The 24,204-nt window shown below is 39.5% G+C and overlaps 1 protein-coding gene across 9 annotated transcripts in view; it reads left to right on the top strand.

The window, feature by feature from the left end:
* The window catches only part of rims2a (regulating synaptic membrane exocytosis 2a), a 160,418-nt gene that overhangs the window by 121,091 nt on the left and 15,123 nt on the right, over positions 1–24,204 (top strand). For 5 of the 9 annotated variants that reach the window (XM_042490873.1, XM_042490874.1, XM_042490877.1 and 2 more), the window contains 3 exons: positions 5,685–5,785; positions 9,768–9,934; positions 20,590–20,834. The exons of the other annotated variants lie outside the window; for them this stretch is intronic. In XM_042490873.1, coding sequence (XP_042346807.1) covers positions 5,685–5,785; positions 9,768–9,934; positions 20,590–20,834 — 513 coding nt within the window. The remainder of the gene's footprint in view (positions 1–5,684; positions 5,786–9,767; positions 9,935–20,589; positions 20,835–24,204) is intronic. 9 annotated transcript variants of the gene reach the window in all.

Below are 24,204 nucleotides of genomic sequence, written 5' to 3'. Positions count from 1 at the left end.
CCCGGCTCCCATGCATGTTACGTTAACGCTCAAAGTTATCCTGAAGTCGATCAAGGCTCCTCCTCAGTGATTATGTATGAGGGAGGGGTTTTTATCACACCTCTCACTCCCACCTATTGTTGATTAGCATATATACCACCACCAACTGCTTTGGACCTATCACAGATTCGCGGACTGAAATATGATCAAGGGATGATATAGGAAAGACATCTATTTTTCAACTTGCTTTTTGCAGGTGGTGCAGTTGTTGAATTTTTGAATCTCTTCTTATACAGACAGAGGTAAATATTTGGGGCACCTGGTATATCTGATGCTGCAGTATACTTTTGTGGTATTTGACACGACAACCAACATGTAAGAAAGTATCCAACATGGTATCTGTGTCACAAACATTGTCATTTTACAGCTGAACAGTACATTAAAATATCTTTTAAAACAATTTAAGTGAGAAATAGACAGTGCTGTTACAGAATCGTGATTTATACGTGATCAATGTTGCCTGGTTTGACAGTCTGACTGCAGTGCACGAGCAGTGATTGACATGATTCACAGCTGCATTAGAGACACCTTAGCTCTGATTGCTTGTCTGGCCTGATTCTTGTGAATTCCATTAAAGCTAGAAGGAAGAGAAGGAAGGACATGTTTTTTGTTTGTTTGTTTGTTTGTTTGTTTTTCACAAATTATCCGTCTTATATACTTCTTTCAGAAGTATATTAGACAGTCAGTTTCAGCAAATATGACACAAAAGTGTTTTGATAAAAGTTACCAACTGTGACTTTAACAGCAGTAGCTTAATAATAAAAAGAACAACATTTGTCTGTTTAGAGAATCTGTGTTAGCAGGTAGTTAATATCAGTGGGCTGGTGATATATGTAATGTGATTTATGCAATTAATTTAAGAAGCAAATATATGCATGTGCCCAGTTTACCACATATTGCTTAAAGTGAACAGTATGTAAGTCTGGAAGAAGACTTGTTGAATGTGCAATCTAAATAATATAGACAATGGGTTGCATTTTGTTTTCTTATCTACTAGAGTATTGTATTTGTATCCTAATTGCTGCGACCTTTAATAGAATAAAAGCAGAAACAGATTTTTTAAAATTGAATGATGCACAAAGACTAATGTTTAAATATTTTTAGTTGACCAGTTGGGAGAAATAAAGGTAAAATAAAGGAAAAATAAAGGTCAGGATTTAGTATCATGGCAGTTTAGCTCATTTTGTAGTACTTGTATTTTTCGAGCATTAAAGGCATTCTATACAGGAATTGTTGGCTACTGTTTGTAAACCGTGTCTCTAGTATAAGTTCAGCAGAAACTCAATCCCAGTTGCACTGTATTTGCTTTTTTTTTGGTGCTGTGTCCGTAATTTTCATAGCTTCCCTTTTGATGTGTGCTGCTTACTGTCTGGCACCTGGTCACTAACATTTTACAAGGTCCAGACATGCATCCACAACGCAGCAAAGAAAGAAGAAAATCAGAAAATACAAGCAGAGGACAGAAACTCTGCAGATAAATACATTGACGCATACTTCTAGTGGGTCATAAGTGAAGTATGAGTTGGATTATTCCTGTATGAGTCTATACATTGTTTTTCAGGATAATCTTGCACAATATACTGTTATAGTTATTCTGACCAGACCAATGCTGGAACTTGCTTTTGTGTACATTTATATACCTCCATAGAGTGAAAAACTGAATTTTCAGGATCATCTACATCATATTTTCTTGATAAATCATGGTTTGTAATTGTGTTAAACACTATGATACATTGGCTGTTGTTTGTGCAGTGAAGCTCTGTAGCTATAGAATAATTTATCATTCAGAGGCTGCTGGGTTAAACAATGAAATGTTAATACCTCGCAGTATTAACCCACAGGCCACAGGAGACTTTTCCACACTGACTTGTTCTGGTTTTCACTTCAGTCTCTGTCTTAATATATCACTCTGTTATCCTGATGACCTACATGATGCAGCTGAAGTAAGAAGGAAAAAAATCACTTGCTCTCTTGATTATCATTTGACTCTCTAATGAGATGATGTTAACTGCCACAAAGAGATGAAAGCTGGTGAGGCAGATGTCTCACATTGTCTTTTTATTCATGTGACACTTCATTATTCACCCTAATGGAGTACTAATTGAGCTAAATGCAAATTCAGTGTGAGGGGGTATGAGAATTAGGTCTGACCAGAGTGGGCTTCTGTTGCCCTCCCAGCTGTCACTGTTGGTTTTTGTCAGGTTCAAACTCCTGGACGGAGGTTAGACAGGAAGGTTGGAGAACAAGAATAATTGAATGGTGGACATAGGGGGGCAGGCTGACCCTGAGGAGGAGTCACAGACACTGCTGATTACAGACTGACCCCGATGTTGAACCCACCATCTGAGGTCATGTGGGTCCACAAGTGGTTGCTTACACAGGATCAAGACATACAGACAACATACAGAAGGTAGAAATGAAAGCACATTTCATCTTTGCAGAGAGAAGGGAGGGGAAACAAAATCCTCCTCAGAATATTTTGAGGGTCTCAGCAGGCTGAAAGGAAGGAAGAAGGACATGAATAATACGAGGAGGAGGTGGAGGAGGAGGAGGAGAATATGTAATCGGAAGTAACAGACATGCCTGAAAGCGAGCAGTCGATCTTGTTGTTGCATAACTGTTTTTGAGACAGTTCCTGTAGCGTACGTCTGTGTGTGTGAGTGTATGCGTTTGTGTATGCGTTTGTGTTTGAATGTTCACTCTTGCACTCTGTTCAGGTTACATCGTAATTTTTGTCAACTTTCACGTTTTTTGCTGAAACTTCGTGAGGTAGCTGGCTCTCTCTTTTGTGCGCTCGCTGCTCTGTGCTTTCAGTTTGTGTTGTTTTGTGTTTTGTTTCTTTTTTCTTTCTTTTATGTTATTTTTCCAGGCTGTCTCCTCACAGTTGCCCCATGCAGACTCAAGTGACATCCACTTCTCCTTTTACCCTCCTTTCCTCTCCCCCCTCTCCCCCCGCCTATCAGACGTCTCGAGTTTTTATCGGGTTGGAAACATTAACATCTCTTTACTGTTTCAGCTCTTTTTTCCTTTTAAGCACAGAACCTCACCTTCCCAACCTTTCCCCCTTTCTAATCTCTAATAACTAAACTCTTAGCCTCTACCTCAGCCTCTCCTGGCCTCGCACCCTCTTGCTCTATTTTGACTTCTCACTGTGCCCATGGTGGAGTTTGTGTGTTCTTGGTGTACTCTATGATTTTGTTTGTGTGTTCTGTTATTGTTGTTTTGTCATTGTCGTGTCGTATTGTTGTCGTGTTGTGTCCCTCCCTTCCTCCCGACCCTCCATCCTCTCCCTCCTCACTCTGACCCTCCAAACCTGGCATACGCGGTGATCATGGTGATGGGGTCGCCCTCCCTCCCCCTCCTCCCCCCCCCCCCCCCCCCCCACCCCATCCCCTTACCCTTCGTGCATCCTCTCACATCCATCTTCCTCTCCTCTGTCTGTGTCTGTCCATTCTGTGATGTGATCCCAGAAGACACGGACTCACCAGGTTGGACGAACTCAGGTCTGTCCCTTCTTCTTCTTCTTCCTTTTCACTTTCTTTCTTTTCTGACTCAGCCTCCTCCTCTTCTTCTTCTCCTACTTTGATTCACACTGTCCGTCTTCCTGGCTCCCCCACCCACCTCCCCTCATTTCTTTTCCCGCTTTGCTCGCCTTCATTCTCTTGTGCTGTTTGCACTCTTGTTCTATAGATGACGCTTCCGGCTTCTTTTTACTTTTTCTGCGGATAGACTGTGTCTATCATGGTCATGCTACTGTGATTTCTTTGCTGCAGGTCTTGACATGACACACTGTGTGATTTTCTACGTAGGAAAACATTTGCTGTCAATTTGTGGCAGAAGAATTCTCCTTATTTGGATTACTCTCTCTTTCGACATACTTTTCCAACACTTTCCTAAATTGATGCTGTAGCCTATTTAAGTATAACTGACAAAAATGATAATATGATAAATATATTTTTGATTATCTGGTTCTAATTTAGCACATTCTCTCTGAAATGATGAAATGAAATGTAGTCAGTTTTATACCTTTGACAGAATCAGGATAGCTTTTTTTTTGCTAAGCTCAGCTAAACAAGCTGCTGACTCCAGCTTTGTATTTACTGCACAGGCATGAGACTGGTATCAATCTTGTCATCACACTCTTGGCAAGAAAATTAACTAGTGCAATTCCCAAAATATCAAACTGTTCTTTAACTTAATCATATTTTGTCCAGCCTCTTTCTGTCTAAAATTGTGTGGCAATGTATAAAAAGGTGAGCAATTCCCACACTCTTCATCTGATTGGGTTGGAAAGACACTCAAATCACAGCTTTGCAGTTTTAAAGCCAGAAGATAAAGTCACCACACTTTTTAAGCACATGGTAGAAAAAGTAGAATAATTACAACAGCTGCAAAAGTTTTCAGCTGCACAGACGTGGTGAACAATCCCTGATAAAGTGTGTCATAACAAGCAGGTTATGGAATGACTCTTAAATGAAATGACCTTGTTCTTGTTATTTAGAGGAAACTTAAGACAGAGGAGTGTGTAGGCTGTGAGATGTCACAGAAGCAGTGTAGTAACTATAAACAATTAACCAAGAGAGGCAGACAGTGAGCTTTATTCTAATGGAAAAAATTAACTTTGCCTCACGAACCAATCATTTGCTCTCAGCTTGTATCGCTTTTCTTTGTCTGTGTGCGTGTATGTATGTGAAGCTATAGGCATACCGTATGTGCGCATGGCACTTGTACGTGTGCATCCATCTTCACTCTATCATTGCCATCATATGACACAAAAGTAGAGACAGAGAGCAAGTGGAGAGAATGGAGATGCAGGTACAGCAGGGAAGTCAAAATTTGATTGTGACTATTGTTGCAGAACACTTGCAGCAGAAAATATTTGTTATGAAGTATTATTTTGTGTTTTATTTTCTTTGTAGCTACATAAAATGTGCATAGTTCTTATGCGGTGGCATTATTACCTCCAGCACAACAAGGTTAGGCTTCTGTATTGATTATGGCATGATGTTTTTACAGTGCATATTGCGCTCTCAGCAAAATGAAACAAAACACAGTGGTCAAATTGAATTACAGAGGAGATGAGGTGGACAAACAGTGTTTTGCAAGCCCTTCAGTTTGGGCTGAGAGGAATGTGGTGGCCTATTTAGTTGGATCATTCAGGGATTTCATTTTCTCTGAAAGGATTGGCATTTATATAGAATCCCATGTGTCCCCACATGGATCACAAGCTTTGTTGGAGGTCCTACATTTTGTTTAGTGCAGTATTGGTGTCAAAAGTTTCTATATTATGAAGCAGGAATCAATAAGTTGTGCTACTAGATTATTTTTCAGTGAGATAAAAAGGACATTTTAGTCAAACTTTTTCATACGGTTAACTGAGCCTGGCATTGTGACAGGTGGTTACACATGTAGCTGATAAATATGTTTTGCAGCTTACCTTTAGCAGTCAGTATTTTCTGTTTGTGTTTGTGTTTCTTTGTTAATACAGTCAACCATTCAGCTTTATCCCATTAGATCTGTCCCTGTCATAGCTCATGGCTCATAGCTCAGCAGAAGCTTGTCTCTCACCATAACAGTGTGTCCCTCCATCAGGCCCTCTTCACTGCATCAGCCCCCATCTGACCGGCTCCTGTCTCTGTGCTTAGGTATGGACATGGAGGAGAGGACCAGGCAGATGAAACTGAAGATGAACAAGTACAAGCAGGGAGCGGGCTCTGACTCCAGACTGGAGCAGGACTACCACAAGGTAAACATGCTTAATGCGTACTTCAGTACTCCACATTCACAGAGAGAAACATGTACCTACATACAGTATACTGTTTGCTTGGTTGCACTTTGCAAAAGCCATATGGTGCACTTTGCAAGCAGTCAAGCATGTGCACATGCACATATCAACATCATACTGTGCATGTACTTTGATGTTTACAAAGCACATATACCCACAGATAAAGTTACACAAAACAGGTAATCACTCAACTCAGTTCAAGGGTTGGAACCCTCTGAGGTTTTTTTAATAGTTTTTAAAGGGCCACTTTATCCAAATCACAAAAAGCTAAACATATGTATCTCCACTTACACGACAGTGAGCTACTGTCTGTAGATAGTTTTGCTTTGACACTGTAACATTCCTTCCCATAAAAATGTCTTGGAATAATTCCCAGATCTAACTTTCAACAGTTTTTGTTGGGAAATATTTTTAACTAGCAAGGCCTGTGGATTGTCCTGTGTAACTGGAACAAAGTTCCTGGAAGGACAAGTTGCTTTTGTGCTTTTCAAATGTCATTCTTCAGTGTTGAGAGTTATATTAACAAAAGTAGATATGTCCAAACCTTAGCACATAAAACCAGCTACCTGCAAGGCTAGATACAATGTGAATTAAGTGAGGAAGTGTCTTCTCTTTGTCATTTGGGTGAACTGAGCCTTTAAGCCTTTTGTTGTAAATTCAAGGAATGTGACAGTGAGTGTGTGCAGAGTCAAGTGTTTACTACTCTGCTCTGGAGAGGTCCCGAGCATGTTTAGAGAGCTCAGCCTGGGCCTGGTGTGTCGCTGCAGTCTGGGCCAAGCCGTATGAGACAGAGGCGCTCTCTTTGGCTTTCCTTTTTAGTCTGTGGTATGAAAACTATCGCATTTGGAGAAGCCAGTGTGTTTGCTGGGAGTCTATAAAAAGCAGATTCAATTGTGAGGTGTCCTTGTCTGTTGAACGTTATCCTCCTTGCAAGTGCCATCAACAAAACAATGCTCTAACTATTATTAAACAAGACTTCTGAGCACTTGCTCTTAAAACAGCAGTGTAACACAGGACAGTTACTGTAACACTCAGTTCAGGTTCTCTTGCCGTAAAAATCCTACAACAGATACACACAGGATATTATATAAACATCCACTTCTGCACATTTACTTGAGCCAGGCTGGCGCCAAGATTGTCATCCCAGTTGATCTTCAAAGGAAGCTTTAGTGTTGAGAAAGATTAGTAAAAATCTGTCACTGTTTTTTGCATTACACAGTACTGACTGCCTTCTAGTGGTGGAAGCACTCAGTTCCTTCCCTTAAGACAAAGAAATAACACCACAAACAAATTATTGCCAGCAAACTATACTTAACATATCAAAGTAAAATGACCTATTATATGTTCTATTATTCGATTATTATTATTATTTTTACAGATACACTATTTGTAAGTGGGACTTCAATGTTGTATTTGGTCAAGATAGAGATACATTTACATTTTATCTTTGTTTTGGGAAGGCTGGATTACCTGTCTGTCCTGGGGTCTCAGACCCCCAGCAGCCTCAAAGACCCCAAGTTATCTGTTTGTCACTTGGTTATTGTATGTCATTTGATTCATTGCAAAATAAAAAATGTAAGAGTTTGCAACATGAAGTACTACAACATTTTTCAGCTAAGGTGGAGCCCACATTATTTCCTGGTCTTCATGGCCCTGCTTATAGATAATGTCTCTCTAGTTTTAAGATGCTATGCTTATGCTCATACAATGAAGATTCATAAATAATAAATAATGTAATAAAGTCTAATAATAAAATTGTGTTTATTTATACTGCTATAAACTAAATGACACAGAAAGCCAGAGAACTTTGGCCTCTGGATCTTGGGCCTACAATGAAGGAGGGGCCCAACAAGACATTTTTGATATAGATTAGTCTAGATTAATCCAATTTTGATTTACCTGCTTAACAATTTTATTATGAAATCATTGCTTTCTTAAGGAGACAGACATAGGAAACGGGAGATTTAAAATAAAATTGATGGGAGCTTTCAATTTAATTTAGTTGTTTTGTTCTGCTACCTCTGACAGTAACTTCCAAAAAAAATTTTACAATGGGACCGGGACAAGGGTATATCCATAATTAAAACACAATGGATTGCAACACTAAAAAATAGCACCATTATATTATGTTAGATACAAGATTTGTCAAATAACAATAATACCTAGGGTCTGCATTACACCCTGCACACTGAGAAAAGTTGATAAATTATCCAAAATGTGCTGTTCTGGTTCTGAAGGAGATGGTACCCTGATGCACTCTTAGTGGAACTGTCCTCTTGTTAAGCAATTTTAGTGCTATTTTACTGAACACTTGTGTTTTCTTAATATAGATTTCAAGCCTTGTGTGATAACTTGTATACTAGGTGTGTAAATGAGCACTGGCCTTCCTATCAGTTAAGCAGATCATCTCAAGGAATTGGAAACAATGTAAACTACACAGTTTCAGCATGAAGAGCTGGAGCAAGGACTTTATGAACATGCTATCATATAAAAATAATAATGGTAAATATTTAGCCATGCTGTTGGGTATTTAGCCTATAATTATGAATAATATTTATATGATCATATGTTTTTAATCTTGATCTGCAAAGTAACTTAGAAGCATTGCTCTGAGATAATATTAATGTAGAGTGAAAAATGCAATACTGCCCTCTGAAAAAAGAGGAATAGAAGTACAAAGTAGCACCAAATTAAAATACTCATTGTTAATTATTATCATTCGTAGCTCTGCCAAAAGTTTCTGACCACACTGACAGATGCTGATTGGCAGGGGATTGATGCTAATATTTTAGACAGGACTGCCATTTCGTAATGCTCTGAAAACTCAGTGTTCCAAGATTCGTCATCTCACACTGCAAACCTGCGAGATTCAACCCTCAGACTTACTTTTTCTTTTTTTTTACTACTTAAATGTCTTTGGTGTATTTGAAGTATTCTGACCTTTCAAAAGGCACACCTAATACACCTTATGTAACAACATTATCCCTACTCTTTCTTTCTGTACACCTCCGAGAGCTAACATAATAAGTCAACATCATTTATATTCAGCAGCTCACTTCTGCAGCAGAACTTATCTTGATCAAGACTGTGTCCTTAAAAAGCTCAAGGCATGTAAGCAGTGTTGTTTGCACCTAAAGTTCAAACCCTTTCATCACTTTATAAAGTTTACATCAGTGTCTCATTTTATGTTAAATGAATGTCTCCTTTTTACAACAACATTATAGTAACCACATCTGAAAGGAGCATGGACTTAAAATTGTTGGACTTGCCAAGAGGACAGCATAAGTCAAGGACCAGAAATATTTTGCAGGGTTAGGGTTAGGGTTAGTGCATGAGCGTCGCAGAATCTGTTTTTTTTCTGTGTCCACGTTAACAAGTTGGAGCAGCCACACTGCCTGTGTAAGCACCGCTGCTGAGCTGTGGCACATCTAGAGATGCAAAGTCTCACTGATTTTTTTCTGTGGTGTTTTGATAATCACATTGACATGATACCACATTTTACTGCAGTTTCAATTTCCCTATTTGTCACAGACATGAGGAAATACAAACAGATGTGTTTTACTCAACTTTTACTGATTCTGTTTCAAAATAAGAGTCCTCTGACAATGTTTCTGTTTACACAATCCATGCAGTTGTTGACACAAGGCATTTTATCATGAAATATTTGCAGGACAGTGTTGTTGACAATGCAGGAGCTTGCACAGCTTCATAAATGAGTGTAATATGTGCTTATAATTGTTGGAATATGGTACTCATAGCAGAATGGCAGCTCCACAGCAGTGTTACAGCAACAACACTGTCAGTGTGAACGACACAAGAGTGCAAAACGAGACATGCAAGTTTGCCATCACACACTACACTCTTAGGTAGTGTGTCCCAGTCAGTTCAAGCAAAAATCACCACAATAATAACCTTTTTGGTGTTGTTTTTTTCTTCTCTGCAGCGTTCAGGCAGAGATCCACGGGGCTCTGATAACCTGTCGGCCAAGTCATCGGACAGCGATGTAAGCGACGTGTCCGCTGTGTCGAGAACCAGTAGTGCCTCTCGGTTCAGCAGCACGAGCTACATGTCTGTCCAATCAGAAAGGCCGCAAGGAAACCGCAAAATCCGGTAGGCTGATGTCCACACCAGGGGGCAGTGCATTTTGTCTCACTCTTTAAACTCATCGAGCTGTTATCAGGAATGGACAAATCCCTCTCAGCTGTGAAACTTTCTTTCCATATAAGTTGCCAAGTCCAGACATTCTCAGTATTGAAAATGTTTGCACCTGTTTAAACTTAAAGAGTAAAATGCACCACCTAGCTCTGTGTGTCATTTTCTCAACATTATGAGTTCAGATTTGGCTCCATTTTAGAAAAATCTGGAACCAAATAGTTGAACTCTGCTCATTCAAGCTGTGAGGGAAGTTTGTCTATATCTGGCAACACTCACTGAAACTTAAAACAAGTTGCATCTCTTTAGGTGTTGTCTCATATAAAAAAAACAAAACAAATTCATTTGCATGGTGCTTTGCTGTAAGTGTACATTTTCTGTTAATTTGAATCAGTCTGCTTTTGATCTTGGCTGCACTGTCTCTCTGTGTTTGTCTTTCTTTCACTTGTTGTTGACAATATTCATGCTTTGTTTGGTTTTCTTTCTGCTTTGCATGTGCTGTTCTCTTGCTTCTGTCTCCGTCTTCAGACAGTTGCGATCAAGGAGCCAGTCTCGGGAGGGGGACGAGCAGTTAGGGGAAGTACTAGAAGAGGAGGAGGCAGGTGGGGGAGGAGGAGGAGTGGAAGGGAGAGGGGCGAGTAAAGACGCGAGATCGCAGGGAGGGAGGAGGGGATCGGAGGGGAAGGTAGAAACAGAGCATCAGGAGGATTTGTTGGAGAAAGAAGAGGACTTGCACCAGAGGAGTATCTCAGAGACTGACCTCAGGTAACACTTGTGTGGCAGCCTCGACCTGTAGACTCCTACTAACAATAATGTAGATGTGTAGCTCCCAGTGGCCCACTGACTTTTGCACGTTTCCATGATGATGTGCAAAGCAGAGTGTGGTGACTATCCTCCACCCATTGATCTTGATAACTGTGCCCCTATTAACCCTTACCAGTATTGAAGAGTAGTGATAATTGTAGTGAGCTGACAACAGTTTGGTAACCCATGCAGCCTGTTCACACTTACTGGAAGTACAGAGAACTAGGTGTGCTTGCTTGCACAGTTTTATGTATGAATGTATAGATGACAGTCATGGGTTTGGGGGGGGGGGCGGAGATTGTCAGGATAAGATCAACCTATGTCATATAAGCAGCGATACAGAATTGCTTCCTTTATTCACCCCATGATGAAAGACATCAATGGATAAACACATGGTTATTCAGACTAAGCCAGAGACCTCACTGTTAACAGATTTCATTAAAGGGATACTTTGCAGGATGACACAAAACTGTTCATTCAGCAGTTTCGCTGGCTCTCGGCCTTTGCCCGAACAACAGGCTTTACTTCTGCGTTTTTGTATACCCCGCCAACCATGCTGCTACTGCAGACAAAAAGAGTATAAAAGTGCCTCAAGAGACTGACCTGCTTCTCGCTTTAGCCTTCTTTACACAGAGATTGCGCTTTAGGGCCACTACCAAGTCTCCTCTTTGTGCTTCCTTTGCATTTCCAACCAAATGACAGTGGCATCATGTCACTTCAGTGTATGATTATAGACAGCTTGCAGCATCGCAAAATCAAAAGAGGCACGATGTAACAAAACAGTGTCGGTCTCTAGTGTGACATAAAACATGCACAATCATTTACCGGCTCTGTTATACAACAGCTGATTTCGCCCTCTGTTCGGAGGCTAACAAGCGCCATTTCTCATTGTTTTCCCAATTTGCGGAGATTTACGGCAGCCGTTCTTAGTTCAGAGTTATCCCCTAACTGTTAACAGCTACTTTATAAATCTCCTGTGGTGGGTTGCACATGTAACACGTTGTCAAAACATTCTACCCGTTCTATCCATGATCCCGTCCTGCCACTTGTTTATCCAGACATGGTTTTGGCACTGTTACTACCTCCAATGGCAGCTTAAAGGATAGACCAATCTGTCCCCCCGATTCCACAATCCTACCTCTTATACAGAATGTTGAAGTGCCATAATATTGCACTCAATATGCCACAATATTCCTGCCCTGAACAGGCAGTGTAAAAGGGGCTTCTCTCCCAAACACTGACCAAACGGTTAACAAGGCAGACCTGACTGATTATGAATCTGTTACTGCGTTGTAATTTCTCGCCTCAAATGTTTTTCAGGAATATGTTTAACTTTTTAACTGTATTATGAGATTAATGTTACCAGTGGATGAGTTCGCATTTGTCACCCACCATTGGGAGCATTTATTGGTGCATACCGCAGTGCATTCTGATAGTTGTAGGTTTTCTGCCTCTTGGGTAAAAGCAAATGCCACAGTCCTTTCACTCTGTCTACTCTGTTTTCTCTAGTCCCGTCTTTCTATTGCATAGACAGTCTAGTTTTATTTTTTTTAAAAAAATAGTGAAAAACTGTTGAAAGACTATTTTCCAACTTTGGCACAAAAAAACCCTAAAACTGTAAACTGTTGACATGAAGGTCTCGGGATCATTCTCATTAGCCAGGACATTGACTGTGGGAAGATTTGCTGCTGTTATAAAATGTATATTTTAAAAACTAAATGGAAAAATACAATACAGTACAATAAAAGTGAATCAAAATTCCATTTACCTCCATTGTCTTGGGGTGGAGGCAGAAATCTCAGAGATGGATATCTCAAAACTTCTATGAATTAAACCAAACCCACTTGTCTGCATGGCAAGTAGTATAAGTGGTAGAAAAAGAGAGATTCTATCAAATACACCCTCTGTAGTTGGGTGTAACATAACATCTGTTGGCAGATGAATATATTTCTCTTTGGCACCTTAAAGGCACATGCCAGTGACAATGCTTTGATTTCTCTTGCTGACCCTCTTGTTGCGTCCTATTTCACTATGGTCACCTCTGACCTGTGTGCCATTCTGAAAAGTAAAATTTAGCTCAGAGATTTTAGTTATTTATATTTCACAATGTTGCATGAAAAAATATTTTTGTTTTTTTTCAGTTCTAATCATTCACACATACATGACAGGGAGCATGTATGGAAGTCGTCATTTTTAAGTCAATGCATGCATCAGTCTATGGTTTTATCACGCTTAGACTATATTTAACATGACACAGTTTTACTGTGGCCACAAGAGACTTTAATTTCTGAAGAGTGCACGACTAGCAGGCTTCAAAAGTGTGTCAAGAGCAAATTCACGAACACATTTGGAATCCCACAGCAGGATGAGAGCTTAGCTCACACAGCTAATAAGATGTCTTCACCATCAAATCACATTCACAGCAGGATCCAAGTTAGTGCTTCTTGCCCACATTAGTGCTACTCACTATCTGCTTGGACTTGAGAGAAAACACATTAAGATAAAAGCTTTACCCTCTTATGTGCAATTTAAACTGCACCAGTCTGATTAAGAACGTGCATCCCACATGTGTGGAAGGCCAAGTGTACATAGCAGAAATGTGAGCAGATCAGCTGAAAGGCATAGAGGTATATTACCAGCATATTTCATTTTGAGATAGTGATTAATGCTTAAGGAAGATGGAAAAATCCTGAGACAGTGCCGAGTTGTCTATTTAGGCTGCAGTCTGTGTTGCTTCACTGTCTGTCTGTGCTGCTCAGTGCTGGGATGTTGCGTCAGTATCTTCTCTGTCTCTGCATTTCACATACTGTCTGGGTCCTACAGTGTTGCTCTGCACCTGCAACTTGTCAACCAAAACCTTCCACCTTCCTCCAGCTTCTCCTTGACATGCCAAGAACATTTCTTTCTCTGTGTTACACCACCATTTGTCATACCGAGACACATTCACTTTCAGTTAAGTCACTGCAAACTAATTAATGTGATTAAAATCTTATCATAGCAAAAATACTACATCTAAATGATACATCTAAATTTATTTACAATATTCTGATTTTGAACATGTCTGTGTCCTTCTTCTTGACTGAAAGTGAGCAGCTCTTATCTGTGTGATCAACCCCAATTCCTTCATGACAGCTACAGTATAAATCGATAATATACACTGCATATTCAATTTTTCTGGGACAACAAATAATGAGTATACACATCAACAACAAAAATCTTTCTATTCTATCATTCAGATTTAGAGAAGATGTTCATGGGAGTGTTGCGATCAGATTTTAGCTTTATAAACTGATGTTACCACATTATATGAAATGGCCCCAAATAAATGAAATGCTCAACAATAATCATATCTTTAATCAAAGGAAGTTACATAGTAATAATAGCTGAAGTTCATTCTTTTACCAAATAATAAAGTCTTTAAACAATGGTGAAACAAGTGGTTGCTAAGCAGCAGTAAATGTTAATATAAGTCACCTTCAGTTATCAGATGTTTGGATATTACAGTAATTTCCACCATCCAATCAGAACTCAGGACACATGTTATAAAGCCTCATCTATTTTTGGGTGCTCTTGCTTTATTATATGTTTGTGTGAGATGTGAATCACATTGTGTCAGAATTTTATAGCATTTACTGTTTACACCGGTCAGGTGGCACAAAGGAACAGGATCTCTGCATGATATAGAATATAATATCCACTCATATTAAATATCATCAGCTCCAAGGTTCTCGGTGATCTTCTGGCTCTGTTGCCCAAATAAATGCTTTAATTAAAAAGGAAAAATAAAAAACTAATTAAGTTAATCCAGTCATTCTGTTAAATGAAACATTGTGTGACATATCGAGGAGATTGAAGCTGAAGTAATAAGTGGGCTTATTCGTGAGTCAATAATAGAAAAACAGTCTGTTGTTGAGTAATTTTCCATGCAAAAATTCCTCACAGTTGCTAGTTCCAGCCTCTCAAATGTGAGTTTTTGCTGTTTTCTTTATATGATAAGATAACAAATTAAAAAAACGGAGACTTCTTGACTGCTGGTCAGAAAATAAAAGCAAATAAAATATGTTACTTTAAACTCTTGGAAATTATGATGACTTTTTGATAGAAATTACAATGAATTGATCAGTCAAGAAAATTATCTGCATATTAATCAATGATGAAAACAAATGGCCTAAAGGATGTTTTAAAGAGTAGTTTCAGCTATCTGTTGGCACTAAAACTAAATACTAGTACTACACATAAAACAACTCCATCGAAGTAGTTGTAAATACAAGCAAATGAAATTGAAGCCTGCTGTGTTACAAAGTGTAGCTCTGGGTATCCAAGCCTCAAATCTCATTTCCATAAAACAGAATATGCTCTCAAAATAGAGAAGAGAGGTAAATGTTGGTTCCCAATGTCATAAGCTTAGCAGTGTGATGTTCTGTTTGCACTTGGATAAGAAAATTCTATTTTTCATGCACGGTTATGTAAGCTCTGCCACTGACGACACTTGCATCAGCCTGTACAGTCAACTTTAACAGTAAACAGAGGCCCGACCCTTACTATGAGAGCCTCAAGGTTGATACTGAAAATACAAAGATAATCAATACTGTGTCCAGAGATCATTGGAGGAGTGGGACAGTTACTGTGAAGTGGATAAGATGCCTCCTTCCTTGAGTGATAAAAGGTTCATTCACTGCTTATCAATGTACAGTCTGAAACAACAAAGCAGCTCGATCTGGCAGAAACATCGCTACTAACTACATTTACTTATGACTCATCTCCTGTGTATTGAGGTCGCAGTGTAAATATGCATCTGCTACACATTAAACAGGCCTGTTTACACTGGTTTGGTGTACGGACATGATGATGGCCATATGTGTTTTTGGTCCATGAGCTGCACAGAGAGGCAAGTGCACACACGCAGCTCTAAGCTGATGTTGCATCCAGTGGTCTCCAGGATGTAAGGAGCTTTCCATCAGCACTTTTAAATCCCACATCACTTGTGTTCCTCCTTGTCTCTTTCACCCACTATTGTTGCCTCGGTTATGGCTTAGTCATGTGAGCGAGAGTAAAGGCTGGTGTTTTGAAGACCAGGGCTGATCATTACTAAAAAGAAGGAGGGGGTGTTTACTTTAACCTGTTGGTTCAGAGACCCCAGTCAACCACAGCTTGCATAGTGACAAAGAGAGGCCTGTGTCCGACTTACCTCTATGGCTGATGATAACATTTCACTAATTAATCACTTCAGTTTCTGACGAAGAACTTTGGAGTTGTGTTGAAAGCTATGAATGCATGCTAATGCTCTGGCCTGGGGCACAGTTACCATGGTAACATGTTTTTTCTGCCTCACCTGATAAGAAGCAGTGATCCTCTCTGTGAAAGAGAACAAGATAAGTGTCTGAGGACAGTATGAACCCTGCATGACTTTACATTTACATACAGCACTTATAATCCAGCTGTCAAAACAGCATTTCTACTTCTTCCTAATGACCCTTTAAGAGTTTAATTAAAATATATACCTGAGTGTTGCTTGGAAATCATATGTTATGGTTCATAGCAATATTTCCCATATCTAAGCATTGAGCAACTAAGCAAGTACACTGCATTACTTACTAGTAATGCAGTGTACTTGCTAATACAGTAATGCAGGTTTTTTTTTTGGCTATTTTCATCAAAGATAGTTTTTTTTAAAGTAAGCAATATACAATTAATGTACTATGTACACTTCCTACTTTTAATGTTCATTTTTGCCTTGTGATGAATACTTAGTGAAAGACATTACCTACCTTTTTACTTAGAGGCTGTACAGTATTGTTATCTTACATTGAAAGACAGCATGGTGTCAACACTATCGTGAGACTTTGGCAAGACATTTCCGAGTTTTGTTTTGCCTTTGGAACATCTTGACCTAGATGGAAATGCACAGTAAGCAATCTGCATGATGAGGAACACTGTGTTCTTTGGGCTGAGGTTGAAAATCAGAAATCCCCAGAGAGTTTTCTAAGCAGGCACACTTACACAGTGAGACCTGCCTGAGTGCCAAGACCTGTTCAGAGGGTAGAGATACAGTAATGACAGGGTGTGTTAGAGGAACAATGTGTACTTGCTGTTTAAAAGTTGACAAATACTTTAGTCCATGGGGATCAAACATACGGCCCACAGGCCAGAACCGGCCTGCCTAAGGGTCCAGTCCAGCCCCCTGGATGACTTTGCACACCTATGATTGACACACTTGTGAAGGCTAAGAGGTGTCAGATTTCAGGAGCAAGTTAAATAGTGAGTAGCCTTCTTTATGTAAGAGAGGCTTTTCCACCCTTACCATAATACAGCTTTCTGAAAAAATGATGAAAATTACTACTGTGGTCACGTTTAAAGACATTTAACATAGTGCCAAAAAAGTAGTTTCAGTAAAGAAGAATCTGATTGCTGGTTTGCTTTTCCTGGTTTTAAAGGCTGCGTTACAGTTAAATGATGTAATTTGCTGAGTTTATCAGACTGCTCTAGCCATTCTGTTGTTTGCCTTTACTCACTCAGTCATTTTATCCACATCACCAATGATTTTTTAAAAAATCAAAAACAGAATTGTTTAAATGTTTGGTGAAAGCACCTTCAATATTGTCACAATATCAACAATGAGATATTTGGATATCTGATTTTCTCCACAGCGCTACCTTGCAGTGAGTCTTGTAATATGCATTTGTCCAGTTGAACCAGTGAAATTTCCTCAGTTTGATTAGCACAATCTGCCCTGACAAAATAATATATTAAGCATTATTATTGGCCTGCTTCCTGGAGACTGCAGTAGATATAAACATGTTGACCAGTACAGACTGTCCAATTAGACTAGAAGAACATTTGGCCCATTAGATGCATTAGAACACACTGCATCTAATTTCTTTATTATGGTTATTTAAAAAAAAAAAAAAGAATCATGGAACATGAATTTCTTTTTGAAGGGGTCTGAACATCTCTGTGCTCATTTTAACCTCAGCATGGAATAATTTGTAAGGCAACAATGGCCCAGTCCCCCTGACCTTGCAACTATGCTGCTATTTGATGTAATGGAAGAGGCAGCATTATCGCCGCGTGTTGACCAGATGAAATACAGCCTCACTGTGGTGATAGTGAAAGAGCATATTTTAGAATGTCACCTGCACCACGTTGGCCCGTGGTGTTGTCAGTAGCTGAGACGCTTGAAGTCTGCTTCAAAGCTTCTGCGGTGCATTAACTGATCAAAGGCACTAATCCCCCAATAAGCATTCAATATTTATGTATTAAAGTACGGGCTGATCTATAACAGATCCCACTGGCATTACAACTGTCATAAACAAAAGGCTTTCCACTGTAGACAATCTTTTAGAGCACATCTGACTTATTTCACCACCAGCAGGTGACCAAAATAAGACGTACCAAAACGTAGCTTTAAGGACAGGAGTTTTCTTTAGAATTTAGATGTGGCAGTGCATAGTGTTCTTGTCGGTAGCTAAAAGATCAATATGTGCATCAGTTCTCATACACTCATGAAAGATAAAGTGGCAAATATTTATTATCTAACTCCTTGGGCCTGTGAGCCTTCTCCGTCTCTGCCAGCATAAGGCTTAAAAACAAAGACACTAGGCTATGAATGTCCGGTAGCTTTGGACATGCAGAGTGCTGAAGCTCCAACAAGGGTTAACATTTAAATTAAAAGCATCACTCACTTTTAATGTCAGGGTAATGTAATATTGCTGCTTGTACATGAAAATCCTATTACAACGTTAGACTTTATCTTGATTATATACCGATCACTTTCTTAATTCTAATGCAAAGGAGTTAAACACGAATGTCTAATATTGGAAAGAGCAGAAATTGAAGAGGCCTAATTGAAGTAATTGATGGAGTCAATTGTCGAACTGCATTGATTCTTTTCCCATTTTAGTCAGTGTTGCTCCATGAGTTGCCTTTATAAGACAGTTACATCGTGGAGGTCAGACACTTTAATTAATGAACAGTTGCCTGAGGGCTCTACACGTAACTCATCCCATTAAGAATGCAGAGCCTATGATACAGAATGTAATTTGTCTCTTAAAGATAATTTTACTAGCAGAGCTAAAATAAGACCCTAATTTCAACCATGGCCTAAATCCTTTCAAACAGGAAGGGCAGGAGAATAATGCTGCTGACAGGCAACTTTTCTTTTTGTGTGCGCTTCAAGGTAAAAGTACTGGGAGTCTGGTTACGACTCAGGTGCAGATGTTATTTCTACGACTCTACCTCCAGGTGTATAAGAAAGAGAGCAAGAGAGCACTTAATGTTCAAAAGCATGGACTTGTATTTCCTCTTGCTTCTTAAAATGTGTAAAAAAAAAAAAAAAACTACATTAATAACATAAAAACTGCACCTTTGGTGCATTTTATATAAAATATTTACATCAAAATAAATGAAATAATTGGAGACTGAACGCTCTTCTCCAGCAAATGCAATTGATGAATATCTTTTTATTTTTCTGCAAATTTTTAGGACATGTTGTCCATGTTGGCTTAAAAGTTATGGTCAAAAATTAAATGTAACTTGTGAAATTTTTGAACACTTGTAGCACTATGGAGCAATGCTTTTACATCTGGGTCCCAGTTTGGTTTTTAATACAGTCCTGCCAGTGGTTTCACAGTATATATGCCAAGAAGCACAGCACTGTGTCAGAAAAGGCAGTGAAGAAGTGGACTGAGAGCAAGAATGATGTAAATAATGCAGCTTAAAAACCTTTCAGAAAATGTTCAACAAGTGTTTTGAGAGGGAGGGGATACATTTAGCACATTAGTTAGATATCAAGGAAACTCTCAGTGTTTTGAGTTACACTGAGTATATAAACAGAAACTTTTTTTTGTCTTACAAGAAACTCCACTGGCTACCTTTTATTCTTGACCTTGTAAACAGCAGCTGGATATACAATCTCACCACAAGGTCTATCAGTGTTTATCCTGGCCCTTTTGATTGTTCAAGTTCAAGACTGAACTTTCAGTCTCAACTTTTTAGCCAACATGAAATCCTGAAAAGGTTTTAAAAAAAAATGTAAATTCAAACTTTAAAGAAAGTGGAATTGTGTGCATTCATCCTAAAATAATGATTGTGTACATCACTCGCTCACACATCAAAAACTGTTTATGGCAGGTACCGGACCAGTCAAAGATAGCAATAAACAACATGAACAAAGGTCCGCACACTGTAGCTACCTGAAGTGCAATTCTTAAGTACATCTGCAAGTGACGTTTTGAGCTGATGCTCTTTCTCACACTAGAAGTAGTCTGTCAGGAGCTACAGGGTGTGTACCTTTATTCATGTTTTACCCATAGTGCACACCACAGAGCTGGGAAAACTACAAAAGTATATCACTAATAATCAATTTGGAACTGCTAGAAATACCAAGACCTAATAAACAACTCTCACAGGTCAAAATGACAAAAAAACATACACAAACACAAGTTAGAGAACCAAGATTTAGGGAGCTAAATATTAATAGTTGATCTTTCACTGCATGAACAATCTTTTACAATATTCAGTGCATCCACCTTAAACCATGAACTCAAGGTAAAGTTTAGTCAGTCAACCCTATACTGTAAGTCATGAACTCCTGTACCTGAACTCTGTCCTTCTCTCCTTTTCACCCCACACCTTCTCTCCTGTCCCTCTCCTGTCCTCTCTTCTCTCCTCTTCTAACCTCTCCTCCTGTCACCTCTTCCATCATCTCTCCTTTCACATCCTCTCCACTGGCCTCCTCCTCCTCTCCTCTGCCCTGTCCTCCTCTCTTCTCTGTCCTCGCCTGCCCCCCTGTCAATGGTGGTGGCTGACAGTGACTTTGCATCCAAAATGAAAAACAGGCAGATGGGCTCGTCGGGCGGGATGAACATGACCAAGAGCACAAGCATCAGCGGCGACATGTGTAACCTGGAGAAGACGGACGGCAGCCAGTCGGACACGGCGGTTGGCACGGTAGGCACTGACGACAAGAAGAGGCGCTCCAGCATTGGTGCCAAAATGCAGGCCATGGTTGGCATGTCGCGCAAGAGCCGGAGCACCTCTCAGCTCAGCCAAACAGGTAGGGCATCCAAGTGCACAGCCAGCGTGCTCTATTTATGTTCATATGTGCATCTGTCCTGTGGCCTCTTGTTCTGTCTGTGTGGGTTTCTTTGTTGTTTTTTGTCCTGAATGTTGAGTTCTAATACAGCTGCTCTTTCTTCTCTAGTTCTTCCTTTTCCCCACTTTTATCTCAAAGGGCTTTTCTACTCTACATAGTCATTTTCTGGAGGTGAAGACAACAGCATGATTATTCTTATACCCTCTTCTCTCTTTCTTCTAGGTAGCAACTCTCCTGGAAATTCCTCTCTGCCCTCCTACCTCCCTTTTTTCCCCTTTCTTTCTTCATACACGCTGCAGTTGTGTTTTCATGCATAATGCCGATGATTTGCTGTGCGTTGGTAATAGCAGCTTTGCACTTCCTGCCACATTGATGGCTTGCTTGTCGCAGGTCACGTTTTGTCACCTTTGTTATGTTGTGACACTCTCTTGACTGTGATTTTCCAGTGTAAAACACTACCTCAAACTGTGGCAGAATGTAATTGTTTGTATTTGTTTCTATGAGTGCATGTGAGACTGTGTGCACATGCGAGATACAGACAAGAATGGATGTGTTGTTTGGGTGTTTTCAAACCTATTTTCCTTCAGCCAAGTGCAGCAATATGTATTATCCTGCAGTGACAAATAATATGAGGGCTATTACTTTTCTTCACTCTTAATTTTTTTTTCCACTTGTACTTTCTTTTCAAAAACACTCAATAGCCATTTTAGATGATTTTAGAGCTGCATTAGCTGGTGCCAGGCAGTGTGAAAATACAGCCTAGCAGGTGGCGTGTGGTGATGTCTCTGGCGGACAGATGTGTGTCATGAGAAGGTCAGTGGATTGGTCCACTCTGCAGCCGCATGTCTGGTGCATTTCTAAGTATTGAGTGGCTTTTTATCTTTTCTATTCAACTTTAAATTGGTCAATGTTAATTGCCACCCATGAGCACTCTCTGATGACATCTGGCTACATAGTGTGGCAGACAAGTGAGGGATGTAGAAAGGATGTATGGGTTAGGTGAGCATGAGGTGAGATGAGTAAGGGAGTAAGCGAGGCGATGTGCTCACGTGGCACTACACTGGTCCCTGGCTCGTGATTTGACATGCACATGCACTTCTGCCATATCTCTGCTGATTAATCATTTCTAGTTTTTAATCATTTAATTATATGTTAATCAACATTTTTTTGAGGAATGTGAAGATGGTTTATGTAGAGATGGCTGCTGAAAGATAGGAGTTAGATTCTTTTTCGGTTACTGCATTGTGAAGCAGTTCTCCAAGTCTTGTTTTGTTGACTACTAATGATGGTTATATTGCTGAATAAGATGACTCTACCTTTGGGAACAGACAAAATCCAACTGACATTTGTTCCAATTTTTATTTTAAGATACCCATTTGAACAGTTTCACACAATCAGGAGAAAAGAAGTTACACACACATGCACACACCCTTTCCCCATGCAGACACAGCACAAACTGAGCAGTCTGAATCTCCTCGAGCTATTAATATTTCATTCTGTGCTTCTAAGTGCATCAGATGGAGTTTGTGAGAGCGTGCATACATCTGCCTTTCTATATCCTTGAGATCTGTATTTGGTTCTGCACCAGCACAAACACTGCCAAGCTGCCTTTTGCCCTACTTTGTAGTGCGTTATCCTGAGAGGCTCATCGCTTGCGTGAAGGGTGCATTCAAAGGATGGTCGATTTTAAGAAACTGCGGACAGTTTGTGTGCACTGCCAAGTGCTGGTGGGGGATGGGCTTATCAGCCTGGGAGATCAGCAGAGCAGTCCGACTCTGGCTTTGACAAACACAGGTTAGTCAGATGGAATGGATGTGTTCCCAGGTGGCTGGCCTTGAGAAGTGTGTACACTGTTTGCAGCTCTAGACTTGAACCGCTGGTTTTGTCCTTTCAGGCACTTGATTTTTCAGGAAGTACAAATGTATCACTATCTAAATTGTAATTGTAATGAATGCACAATCACAAAGTGCATTATTTTCCTAACTGCACTGAAAGATTACTTTGTGCATAAGTCCAAAATTCCATAACGAGACCTGAGATTGAGTGCAAAGAGGCAGTACAGAGCAAACAACCGACAAGAGAGATTGGACTTTACGAGTCCTCTTACATGTGCATTCAGTGTAGCATCCAACAGGTAACATGAAGATCTAACAGTAAACAGCTTAAAGATATTAGGATATGTTTCTTGGATGCAGATGACTGTGACTTTGATTAATCATTCACAAAAATAGTCACAAACATACCTGTGATAAAGATAATGACCATATGTTCAGTTATTGAATTTGAACTTTTTAAATATTGAATTAGATGTTATTTTTCCTAGGAGGACACCAAATTATTTACAGTGTGGTTGCTGAGCAACAGAAAAGTTTCAGAGTCAGTGCTAAGTTCATTTACATTGGCTTTGATATTGACTTCAATGTCCTTAGAAAAATACATCTTGAAATTGTTAAGCCAATACATGTGCTTGTTTAGGGGCTTTATTGGTGTTAAAACTGGTCATCATGAGCAAGCTGAAACATCAGTTTGATTTATTACACTCAATTGTCCCATCCACCAGTCAGCATTCCTCTGGTCCCCGGTACATTGTGTTTAAAGCTCGATAGAGAGCCGCTTTATTCCCAGTACAGCTCAACCAAACTGCTGCTACACAGCCTGACTCAGCTAAAACCACACAGTAACAATCAAATCTTGCAGGCTTATAGAAAATCCATTTCCATGCATTAATCTCTGCATTTCTTGGTGCGTTTTCTTTTGATTGGCATCTGAAAAATAGGCCTGTCTTCTCTGCCTATTAATTCCGCTGCATTTACTATCTGTGCTACATATTCTCAGTGGGGAGGCTGTCATAAAAAAGGATGCTGATGGAGATGTTGTCAGCATTTTACAGTATTGACCTGCTGTTCACATTTTCAGTTCAGTTTTATTGTGAATCATTATTGGTTGCAGTGTATTCTTATGTTGTTGCTTAAAGATGCCTAGTGGTTTTTATTTTTTAACAACCAACTTTCACCATTTAATGCTATAATACTTTTTTATTTGTATAATATATTTAATATATAAAATCATTATTACAATTCTTATAAGCACATTAAAGGCATATTCTACCCCAAATTTGCACAATCTATTTTTGAAAACACAGGACCATTCATCCTCACTTTTTGTGCACAGTTTTATGACTGTATGCTCAAGGACCTCTTGTGGTTGTGGAAATTAGCGATTGTTGAAAAACGTATTTTATTGACTATTTTATGCCTTCACTGACTGCTAACTCCGCACTCCTTTTAACCAGCTGGTTGGTGCCACAAGTGAGCACCAAAATTACATAGTA

The sequence above is a fragment of the Plectropomus leopardus genome, chromosome 7, assembly GCF_008729295.1.
Source record: "Plectropomus leopardus isolate mb chromosome 7, YSFRI_Pleo_2.0, whole genome shotgun sequence".
Taxonomy (NCBI): Eukaryota; Metazoa; Chordata; class Actinopteri; order Perciformes; family Serranidae; genus Plectropomus; species Plectropomus leopardus.
The sequence above is the reverse complement of the archived record's forward strand: the minus strand, read 5'-3'. Positions and strand labels throughout refer to the sequence as shown.